The sequence below is a fragment of the Myotis daubentonii genome, chromosome 17, assembly GCF_963259705.1.
Source record: "Myotis daubentonii chromosome 17, mMyoDau2.1, whole genome shotgun sequence".
In the NCBI taxonomy this organism is placed as follows: Eukaryota; Metazoa; Chordata; class Mammalia; order Chiroptera; family Vespertilionidae; genus Myotis; species Myotis daubentonii.
Window position 1 is genome coordinate 22,429,513 of NC_081856.1, and position 12,305 is coordinate 22,441,817.

Genomic DNA, 12,305 nt, shown 5'->3' on the forward strand with positions numbered 1-12,305 from the left:
AGGAGGGATTTTTTTTTTCTGTCCCCTTTTTACTTTCGTGTAAACTATTTTCAAATCTTCTGTTTTAAGCTTGTATCATTTTTATAATTAGAAGCAAATTAATGCCAGACGAAAAATGATTAAAATGGCTACATAAATATTTTTGGTTTTAGAAAACGCTATTAGAAACTCTTCCCCTTGGCCCTTAAGGAGCAGAAGGAAAGCTGCTCTGACCTCATCTCTAGGTGAAGGTGCTGTCACATGGCTGTCAGATAGGAAGGTGCAGTACGTGATGCAGTTTTATAGCGTGAATTTACATCAGTGTGTCCTACAACTGGGCGGTGAGGTCTGCGGTTGGCTTAGTTGTAAGTGGCTGAAGCAACCAGGCGAAAAGAGAAGATGTTAAAAATTCATGTCCGCATTTTGGCTGGTCTTGGAATATGTTATCGTGAGTAGTATTTTTCAAAAACCTTTATTAGATATAGTGGTTTATTTTCAACATTATATTTTAATTTAATTTCTTTGTGTTGTTTCATTCACATTGAAATTAGGTTATGAGTTAAAAAAAAATTTTTTTTCAAGAAGAAACAAGATGCTTTAAATGTCTTTCCTCAGCTTCCCTATCAAGTGTGATGAAAAATGTGGTGAAATCCTAGGTTTTCGTTCGCGTCTCCTTTGCCTGGCAGTGAGGTTGAGGTTGGTCCGTTAGGCTGGTCACATCATAAAGCCCATGGTACAGGACACTTGAAAAAAATACACAACGTTTTACAAAGTCTATAGCTAGTTCTCCTTTGTTGTGATGGTGTAAAAACTTACATGTTTTTATAATGACTGCAACTGAATCCCAGAGAAGCCTGTAAAATCATCACTGACCCTTTAATACCAGCAAGCTGGATTTTAAACACTGGTCAGCAACATGTAATGGGTTGTAACTGTGCTGTTTATTTCAGAAGCGCACGTGCCCCCAGCAGAGGAGCCTCAGGAAATCCCACCAGGTATGACATTTTGTGAGATGTATCGGTTTCCTTTTTTTGTTGTTCGATATAAAATATGCTCTTGATACTCACACTCACTGAATGAACTACATCTAGGAAGAGGAAGAGTGGTGAGAGAGGAAGATGAATTATAACTTAAATTTTAAAAGAAAATTTTCTGTGTGTGGGTCAGGTGATGCCCATTTCAAAGTCATGGAAAAGACACATCAGAACGTGACTAGAATTTGCGGGCTATTCATGATCGGAGTTCCATGTGACTTTTGCTGTGCTCCATGGCAGTAGAAGTAGTGGTGGGAGGAGGAGGAGGAGGAGGAAGAGGAGGAGGAGGAGGAGGAGGAGGAGGAGGAGGAGGAGGAGGAGGAGGAGGAGGAGGAGGAGGAGTTGGGATTTTATTTTTCTCTTTCGTTGACTGACTATTTGGTGGATGATAAGGAATCAGAATTGCCTTAGGCTGCAAGTTTAATGGCACAGACCTTTGTGATGCCACTCCTCTTCCTCCCAGTCTGCTGCCTCCTGGAGACCATCATGAATGCCCCTGGCAGGCCAGGCTGCCTGAGACTCGTCTGTACCCGGGTCTTTCCTTTCAGCCACCGTGTGAACCGGTTTCTCTGCCTCCCCCACATGTCCCTCTCATCATCAGTGAAGAATGGGAAGAGCATTTCCCCCAGGGCCTGTGTTTGCGGCTGTGTTTTAGAGATGACATTAACTATACTGCAACCAGAAATGGACATGTAACCCTCCTGTTCTCATAGTGGGGGGAAATGTTTTATGAAGAGAGGACTTTCCAATACTTCTTTCCTACATGTATGTTTCTTGTTTCTGTGTCTTATTTCCATTTTTTTTGTGTGTGTCATATATTCATTTTTTTTACTCCTATCTTTCACTTTATGCCTAATGTGAATTTTGTAGCTGTGATGTGCATTACTGTTGATTTTGGTAGACATAATTGTGCTTGCCAAACTTTCTGGAATACTAAATTTCAAGGGGGGAAAAATTTTGTAATCAAAGGATATTTTTTTATACTTCTGCTCCTCTTTGCTTATTTAATGGGTATTTTACGTTTTGGTAGTTGTCATACCACATGCATTTATAATAATATGTACAGATTCTTAAAAGAACTGGGTTGTTAGCATTAGAATATGAATGAGAAAGAAGCCCATGGAGAAATGGATTTTTACGCGATGGCTGCTGCGCATCCATGTATTTGGTGTTCAGGAAAGTTGCACAGAGCGGGGAAGGCCAGCGTTTCTGTCTTATTGCTGGAGCTAACTCGGCCCTGTTGAATCATGGGTCACAGAGTGCCTTGTTCTATCTCGAGAAGGCAGAGCAGGTTCCTGGATTTGCATTTTGATGGCTACCCACTCCCTTAAAGAAAATTGTTTTATAAGTATTCCTAAAATGATGCGTTTCCTAGAATATTGACTTTCTCCAGTTACAGTTCCTATTTTTTTTTTTTTAATATTGACCTAACTTGAGTGAAGGTAATGAACAGTAATATGTCCTAACCAAAAAGTTCTGTGCTTTTATTTCCATGTTTTATAGACTAAGCCCCAGAATTTCCTTGGCACATAAATCTAAAGTACCAAGCGGTTGGGTTGCTGGACGAAAGTGGTTTTCAGATGAGATAGTTAACTGTCGAAGCAGTTAATATGCATACCGTCTGCACGTAATAAGCTCTCAGTAAATGGTGGCTGTGGTTATTACTGTTCAGCAATTAATTAGCCTGATCTTTCAAGTGGATCAAGGGAAGCTAAATTCTGAAAGACCCGCTCAAGAAGTTGTAACTTGTAATTTGGTGTCATAAAATTTTGATGGACCCGCTGCACAGTTGCAGTTTAACCTTGCCCAAAGAGAATGGAAGGCCGAGAGTTAGCAATAGTTATTTTTAATGGTTGCACTTGGTTTGCTTATTTCTGTTATCTTCTCAGTCATAACTTTATATTGCAATGTTTTTATTATTCAGTCTTACAAAATAACAAGAGTCATAAATCTGTGTTGGTGAGCTTTTGTTCAGTAGGATCACTGCTTTTGGAATAGTGTTTAATTATGTATGTGGTTGCAGAAACCCTGGGCACACTAATTGTAGGGCCCGTCGCCTTGCTGCCTTTCTGTCTTTAAATTCTTTATTCAGTGGAAAACTCAAATTGGATAGCTCTGAGAAATGTGGGCTTCTAGTTCACTTTTTCCTGGCCCTCAGAATTTAATTGGTGATTACTTTGCCTTCCTGATCCTTCTAAGACTAGGTTACACAGTCTTAATAATGCTTATTAAGTCCTTGATTGGAGCTATTGGTGTGATAATTCCATGGGGCAGGAACTGTCTGATGTAGGGTTGTATCCAGCCACACACGAGGGGATGATGAATGCTGACATTATTAGCAGTATCTGGTGTTCTTCTAAGCACATGACATGAATAACTCCTTTGATATTTCCAATAGCCCAAGAAGTAGACATGCTGTGTCCCCATTTTACAGATGAGAAAACTTCCGCATAGCAAGGCAGAGTGACCTGCCTGTGGTCACAGAGCTGACAAGTGGGAGAACTGAGATGACCTTTACATTCTGGCTTCAGAGTTCACACTCTCAGCTGCTGTGCGCTAGAGGATTTTAAATAAATGAAGGTGTAAGAGCTGATGAGCTCTGAAGGCTGTCTTGGCCTGATAAAGCTAAAGGATGTATCGTGGCATTTTCCTCTTAATATATATCAGTACATCAGGTAGGACTCAGAAATGTCGAAGGTTAATTATGATTCATTGTAGAGAAGCAAATTGTCCAATAGTTTACATTTTGCTGTCTTTTGTTTATATCTGTAAATGTACAAGTGCTTTGCAGGCAAGGAGGTAAAAGGTCATTCTAAGAATTGATCATATTGATACTAGAAATTAATTATTTGGAATACCAGAATTTTAAAAATGTATTTTGGAATCCCTATTTCTTTAGTGGATTTCCACCTTTCTCTTCAAACTCAGATTTTTACTTGAAATTATACTGCATATTTCCAGCAATATGACAGCATAAAAATATATAGCCTCAATTGAATGACTGAAGAAGTAATCGGTTAGGGAATTTATCAGGGTAAAATTTCCTGCCAAATAATACTTTCAGATCATTTGACTAACTGGTTTCATCAAGACTTTCCTGTCATTCAATGCTAGGAAAAAAAGTGAATTTTATATTTTGTTATTATAATCATGTTATTCAGAACAGGGGTATGTGAGCAGCAGTGTTTGCTGGTGACTCTGCTGCTCCTTTCTCTCTGAAAGGGGAGATTGCTCGTTCCATTTGTTACGTTTATACCGAGTTGCACTGTCCAGTACTCCAGCTGTGGTGAGGGTTTCACTCCTGTGCCGCCCCTGCCAGCCAGCATTTTCTAACACTGATCAGTAAGGTTCATGACCAGCTTCAGGATGGCAGCTAGAGAGGTTTTAGCTTATATAAAAAGTGCCTAATATGCATATTATTGATACTGATTTGATCATTCACTTATTCAAGAAATACAAATTGAGCAACTACTATGGTACAGGCGCTGCACCGGGCAGTACAGATAAATGATCAATAGCATCGTCCCTGCCTTGTAGTGCTCATAGTCCCGGGGCGTGCAGCTGAGGAAAACAGCCAGCGTGATGCTGTTAACTTCTCAGAGTGGAGCATGGGGCAGCACCCGGAAGGAGGGACACCTCGCCCAGCTTTTGTGGGGGAAGGGGTGCGGTAAGGCCTCCCAGGTGCTGTGCTGGAGCTGGGTTTTGAGGTGCTGATAGAAGTGACAGGAGCTGGCAGGTGGGAGCAGGGGTAGAAGTGCCTGCAGAATAAAGACACATAAGGTGTAAGAAGACGCGGTGGGAAAGCAGGCAGGCTTCACTTCTTGGAGCATTTCAAATGTGATGTTTAAAATTCTTTTTTTTTTTTTATTGCTTGAAGTATTACAAAGAGTATTACACATGTCTCCTTTTTTTTTCCTCCTCGCCCTTGACAATCCCCTGGCCTCCCCTACCCCCCAGTGTCTTATGTCCATTGGTTATGCTTATATGCATGCATACAAGTCCTTCGGTTGATCTCTTACCCATATTTTTATTGATTTCAGAGAGGAAGGGAGAAGGAGATAGAGATAGAGATATCAATGATGTTAATCATAGATTGGCTGTCTCCTGTACCCCCACTACTGAGGATCGAGTCTGAAACCTGGCCATGTGCATTGAGTAGGAAGCAACCATGGCCTCCTGGTCCATAGGAAGACACTCAACCCCTGAGCCGTACCAGACAGGGCTGATGTTTAAAATTTTGAAGCTGGGTCTAAAAGTGACAGGAAGCCACTGAAACATTCCAAGCACAGGAGTCACATGATCAAATCCAGATTTGAAAAGAGGAGTTAGAGAGGAGTTACAAGGGCAGATGCATTAATCTAGAAATGGGAGCCTGAACTGTGGTGGAAGCCATGGAGAGACGGATTTCATAGACATCATAGTGGACATAATTTGATGGGAGAGGCGGCTGATTGAGGGGTAAGAGTTGAGGATGATTCCTGTGTTTCTGACTTGAGTGAATGCCTGGTGGAACCTTAAAGGAGACGCAGGAGGAAACAGGGTAGCAGGGAGATGACTGGCCTGATGTTGGAGATGTTGGGTTTGCACCTTGGTGAACCACCTCTGGTGGAGTCACCTTTAAATGGTTAGAAGCATATTGTTCACAATTAACAACGGAGCTTTTAGTTTATTTGCTTTTTATCAGTACTCATCATTGTACTTTGAACAACTTCCAATAGTCTCACAATATTTTTGATTGCACAGGTTACAGAATGCTTATTCCTCTCACAGTCTAGCTAATTGATAAATTCTAAGAGAACCTAAAGTCAAACTCATTTTTAAAACTTTTTCTCTTGAGGTATAGTTTACACACAGATAGGTGCGCAAATGTTGAGCACACAGTTTGGTGTGAATTTGTATCTGTATAAAAATCCTTGTACCTGCTACTCAGGATGCTTATAGCACCCAGAAATCTCCTCTTCCCCCTCGCAGTAACACCCTGCCACAGGTAACTGCTGTCCTCACCTGTACTGTATACATTGTTGTGCCTACTTTTGAATTTAATTCAATAGAACCACAAGTCAATTCATACAAATATATATATATATATATCTTTTTGTGACTAGTTTTTATTGCTCAACATCCTGTCTTTGAGTTTCATCCATTTTGTTATATAAAATAATTTGGTTAATTTGGTCTTATGCATTGCTAATTGCTGTAAATATACTTAAAAAATCTGTTCTACATTGGTGGCTGTAGTGAATGTCTCTAGTTTTTGGTTATTATGAAGAAAGGTGCTATGAATATTCTTGTACATGTCTTTTGGAGGACATAAACACACATTTCATTGGCTATATAAAAGTCTACATATAACTTCTAGTTCACATTAGCACCAAATAATTCTGCTTAGACAAAACTTTCTGGTTACACACACACACACACACACACACACACATATTATGTAGATAGATAAATAGGTGGATGGAGAGCTAAGGTGGGAAGGAAGGAAGGAAGGAGGGAGCGAGGGGAGGAGGAATAAGTATAACCCAGTTTTAGAAAGTGTACCAAAATATGGTTGGGCTTTTATGTGTACCAGCTCATTTTCAACTCTAATTTTAGAAAATTTTATGCTATGAGAGTAAAATAAACCCAATACTAAAGTTTGGAATGAGAAAGTATTTGGAAAAAGTTAGGAATGATTTTTAGTTCCTTTAAAATTTTGCATACCTTCTTTACTGACTATTTATATTGTCAACTACATTGAAAATTGGCATAAAATTATTAAAGTAATATATTCTAACTCCAACTTACAGCAGCTAGTTGCTCCTTGAAAACCCTTCTTATATTTGTCTTTCAAATACCATACTAGATTTTTTTTCTCTATTAGTTTTTTTTTTTTTAACACAATGGAAACATCGATGGGAGAAAGAAATGATTGCTTTTATTTCTCAAAAGATTGAGATTCTTAAATTCAGTTGTAATTCTCAGATACTCTAAGGAGCCTCCAATTTTCATCAACCGCTTTGCAAGCATCCCAGGAACTTCTTTAGGTCGTTAGTCATTCCTAAGAAATGCAATCATTCTGTTATCAAGCTGCCCTTAAAACAAAACAAACAAGCAAACAGCAACACAAAAGTAAAAAACATCTACTTCTGTTGGTGGGTTTTTAAAAGTCAAATGAAAATGAAGCAGTTTCGCAGCCTGTGTCTAGTTGGTCCTTTAATTTAGATTTCCCCTTATTTTTGCAGATACTTAAAGCTTCAAAAAGACTGCCCCACTACTACAGGAGGACCAGCCTAACCATACGCTCCAAAAGATGGCTGAGATAGATCTTGTGAAGTAATTACTGAGCAGACCAAGATCTTTGCGAGTGAACACTAAAGATGTTTTCAATGAATCATAGTCCACTGGCATTTTAGGGTATCTCTTTTTTTTAGAAACAGAAGTTACATGTGATGTTACATTCCTGCATGTCCTTTTTTGGTAGCATTAGTGAATCCACTGCATTGCTTTCCCTTCTTTTTTTGGTGACACAGCTTTTAGTCTTTCCTGTATTAATGTGTGTTTTTCAGGCAACACATAATAATTATATTGATGATGTAGCAGAAAACGTGTTGGCAGGGCTTTAATATATATTGTTAGGCATGAACACTCTGTTGGACTGACGTGCAAACTGCGTTAAACGGGATTTAAAAGCCGTAGGACTACCTTGCCTCAGCACCCTTAAAAACAGAGCAGAGTCATTAGGAGCTGTGAAGATTTGAGTTGTATATCTCTGCACTGATATCCTTTAAAAAAAAAAAAAAAAGCCTACATTGCTTCAAGTATTCAGGGCAAAACTCGAAATGTGATATTTCTATAGCTTTTAGCTCATTAGAAAAAATTAATATTTCATTGAAAGTTTTAAATTATCATGGTTAATTTATTTTTGAAACTGAGGGAGAAATAAATTCCTCGCTAGGGCCTAGGGAAGAGGAATGGCCTACTATACAGCACGCAAAAATGCTTCTTGGCACCTCATATCGATCGCATAATAGCTCTCCACTGTTTAAATTATAAGAACATCTGTATAAATTCCTGGTGTATAACTTAGAGACTGTTCTGCCTTTGGCTGATTAAGTAAAGCCCTCACAACACTACCGGCAAAGACAGCACCGTGCCGCTTACTCAGCGAAGTCAAGTCTGGGGTCAGCCTCTCCAGGGCGTTCGCTCAGGAGGGGCCCGGAGCACTCCCCAAGCGAGCCAGGTGCCTGCTGCTGCTGTTTCACAGCCGCTGAGCCTTTTCCTTTCTACCCTGAAGTTCCAGAAGGAACTTTTAATGTGGTGAATTCGTGGCTCAGAAATAGTTGCTGTGATGAAACACTCCTCTGTTAGGAAATAAGGTAGCGACAATGTCCGTTTGAAAGGACCATAAGCTATGTAAAAAGCCATAGAAGCGGTTTCACTTCCCTGTCAGGGGGAGCTCTTGATCATGTCAACATTGTTTTAAGATAAGGTGATGTTTTTGCTGCTTACAGGGTTCAAATCAAAGAGGTTTTATTTTTTGTTGTTGTTATTAGAGATCATAGTTATAATGTAGTAAGTTATGCATGCTGACCCCATGTGTAGTGAAACCCCAAATAATAACTTACTTAAGAAAAGCAATAATTTTCTAAAGCTGTGATATGGGTAATATAGAGTTGCTACTCAGATTCTAATGATGCTCTTAATTCATATTGTGAATTATAGAACACTACTTTTTATAAGCCATATTTTTTTTAGGGAAACTTAGGAGTGACATAACAGATAAATGAGTAAAATAAATTCTACTGAATTTTTTATATATAATGGTCTCTAGAACTCTGGAAATAGAAGGTTCCTTATGCTGTGGTCCATTTCAAATACTTTTAATTCCAAATATCTGAATTAATGAGCCTTGTCTTCACACATACATGCCAAACTTGGCAACATCAATGGATTTCCTAAAAATAATGTAAATGTCTTCTGTTTAATGTTATTCGAGTGCAATAAAATGCAGAAGGATTCTTCTCTATATTGTCATTATTCTGAAGTATATTATTTTTTATTCGTTACCTAATATAATCAGTTCATTTTATACTTAGTAGTATTTTAGAATATTATGGCATTTTTGATTAATACAATCGCAAAGGAGTACCTTCCCCCCCATTTCTTACTCTGTTTCTAATAGGTGATGCTTATTTATTTTGTTTAGCATTTACCATTATGCTACATTTCCAGGGGCAGGATTGCAATGAAATAGCCCCTGTATCCATTCTTTGCAGGTTTTTGTTGGGTCCTAGGAGTTTGGGTAACTCCCTGGTGAGGCCTCCTATTCCCTGTCCCCTGTACCCTCTACTGTTCCACAGTGACCAGTGACCATCCGTGCACAGTGACCTCTGACTGTGAAGAAATTAACTTCACCCTCATCGAGCTTCTGTGGCTCAGGAAAGTGTTGTTTTCCCCTCCAACGTGCCCAGAAGAAACAATGAAAATAAAACTTGAAACTAAGGGTGAGCAGACTCACCTTTACTGAATGCACTTACTCTGCAAAGTGCTTTGTGTTCAGGGAGTTGAGTTTTCCCAGCAGAGGGGTGTTATCTCTTCTTGGAGGAAACAAGGGTCAGGCAGGCTGACATGCCTGCAGGCCTGAGGCCATTCACGGTATTCTAGAGCAAACGCGTGGGCACCAGGGAACGTGGGCACCAGGGAACGACCTCCTGAGGGATCTGCACGTGTTGCTGATTCCACTGGGAAGAGAGCTCCATGAGATTTTTGAACTTTTCTTCAATCCTGTATCCCTGATGCCTATGACAATGCTTCCTATTAGATGATGTGCTGCCTAACTTGATGACAAGGAGGTTATAGTTAATAAGATCAAGAGCCTGTGTGTGTGTGTGTGTGTGTGTGTGTGTGTGTGTGTGTGTTTTAATGTCCTGGATACCCTCTTGCAGCACTGGCCAAAAAGTGTATGGCCCTCAAACTCATAAAACCCATTCTTTGCAAAAATCCAAGACCTGCGCTTCTCTAGTATCTGTTTCTCTTTCAAGAAAAGTAGAGACGTTTGAAGTGATGTAACCACTGACCTTGACAGTTTGGGCACTCGATTTTCTCAGCCGCCGCTTCCTCCTTTGCACAGAAAGGGAGATAAGACCTTTCCCCATCTGGTGTCGGAAACAAGAGATGAGTGAGATGTGCTTAGCACTGAGCCTGGCTCACTAGCTTTCGAAGTTGGTTCCCTTCTCACCTAAGGGCTGAAAAGAGAAATTGCTTGACCAATAAAAATCTCTTCCTTGCATCAGAAGCCTGCGGCATATTCTCACCTCCAAAAAATGAAATGTTTTCTATGAATGAATGTGGGGAATCGTGAACCACAACATCCAGTGATCTATGATTGCCTCCCTACTCCCACCCTAGACCGCACCCACACTCTCTCACTTTGTGGGGAATGGACACAGTCTGTGATTTTTATGTCTCCCAAACTCTTTGCCCCATCCCCACGCCAACACCTGTACACATGTGTTCCTAGAAATACCCCCAAATTAGATCGGTACCTACTGGGTCTATAATTGACTGGTCTACCTTGAAAGTTCACTAGATCCTAACCTGTATTAAACAGTAAGCAGATAAGAGGTTATGAATGCACAAGTCTGCTTATAAACACACTAGAGGCCTGGTGCATGAAATTCATGCACAGGTAGGATCCCTAGGCCTGGCCAGTGATCAGGGCCAATCTGTGGGGATCAGGGGGCCCCCTGCTGCACCTGCCTTGGCTGGCCTGGGGCCTGTGGGCTGAGGGCAGCTCCTGCGTTGAGTGTCTGCCCTCTGGTGGTAACTGTGCATCATAGCGACCAGTCATTCCACTGGTCATTCCACTGTTTGGTCGATTATCATATTAGGCTTTTATTATATAGGATAGTCAGGTCATGTGTCATTGTCTTCCCTGTGGGACCGGGGTTCTTTGGCTGGTCCAAGTTCTTGGTGGGTTTCACTCTGCTTGCTAACCCCATTTCTGGAAGAGACACTGGGATTCACTCAGTGAAAGGCTGACACAGGTGGGCTCTTTGGCCAATCAATCGCAGCTCCTCAGCAGGTGAGCTACTGCACACCTGGGCTCAGTGCAGGCCCCTAATGGGTCACCTGTTATGTGTGAAGTCCTTAAAGCAAGCATGTCAAACTCAAAGGCTAACACGGATCAAATAAGTGAAGCGTGTGGGCTGGGGGCCACAAGGTTGACATGCTTGCCTTAGAGCAGCGGTTCCCAACCTGTGGGTCGCGAACAATGAAAATACATCCTGCATATCAGATATTTACATTACGATTCATTACAGTAGCAAAATTACAGGGATGTAGTAGCAACGAAAATAATTTTATGGTTAGAGGTCACCACAACATGAGGACCTGTATTAAAGGGTCGCGGCATTAGGAAGGTTGAGAACCACTGCCTTAGAGGAATGCGACTAGTGTTCTCAGTCGGGTGACATACTGCATCCCGTTAAAGCACAGGGTGCCTATTATAAAGTAGTCTTCTGTTTTTAGGAGGCAAAATATTTAACAAGTTTCTCCCTACCCAGTTTGCCTTTGTACTCATAGAGGAGCTTAAAGGTGGTGGAGATAAGCAACAGCAACTCTCTTATCAAGGAGAAACATGTAGCCTGACACTCGATACCTAGTTATATGCTTGGTGACTTCTATAAGTAATTCAAATGAACCTGACCTTAATATAACACATTTCATGTGTAAAGAATTTGGGATTTAGGAAAATTGAATTGTTTGCCAAGAAATATTTTTTAAATTATATCAATTTGAGTTCATTTAAATATGGTTCTATATTTTGAGACATTGAATGGTGACTTCCATAGTACTTATTTTGCTTTGTCTTTACTTTTCAGAAACAAATATAAAAACAGATGATCCAGCACAAAAAGCAAAAGGTGAGGTTATCAAATAAACAGTCTTTCAAATATACATCTGAAGAAGCCATTATACCATCCATGAAGAACATGATGATTTTAGTTTATGTTACTAGCTAAAATAAATTGCCACTGGGTTTATTCTTTCAATGATTTCATCAACAAACATTTATTAATATTCTACGTGAACATTAGAGCTATGGCCCTGGAGAGAGATTGCCTGCCCTCTAATCCCAGTTTTGCTGTTCACTCTGTGTCCTCGAGGATTACAGAACCCTGTGCCTCAGCTTCCTCTTCTGTGATAGAGGAACACTATCACAAACTTCAGAAACCATGAGGCTCCTGTTTCACAATAGCAATTCAGTGAAAATGGATGTCAAGTGCTTAAAGCAGTGTCTAGCAC

General features: G+C 40.3%; 1 protein-coding gene across 11 annotated transcripts in view; it reads left to right on the forward strand.

Annotated features, from left to right (window-relative positions):
- Window positions 1–12,305, forward strand: part of ASPH (aspartate beta-hydroxylase) — a 192,588-nt gene that overhangs the window by 100,842 nt on the left and 79,441 nt on the right. For 9 of the 11 annotated variants that reach the window (XM_059673092.1, XM_059673093.1, XM_059673096.1 and 6 more), the window contains 2 exons: window positions 930–974; window positions 11,882–11,923. In XM_059673092.1, coding sequence (XP_059529075.1) covers window positions 930–974; window positions 11,882–11,923 — 87 coding nt within the window. The remainder of the gene's footprint in view (window positions 1–929; window positions 975–11,881; window positions 11,924–12,305) is intronic. The other 2 variants (XM_059673094.1, XM_059673105.1) reach the window with 1 other exon arrangement.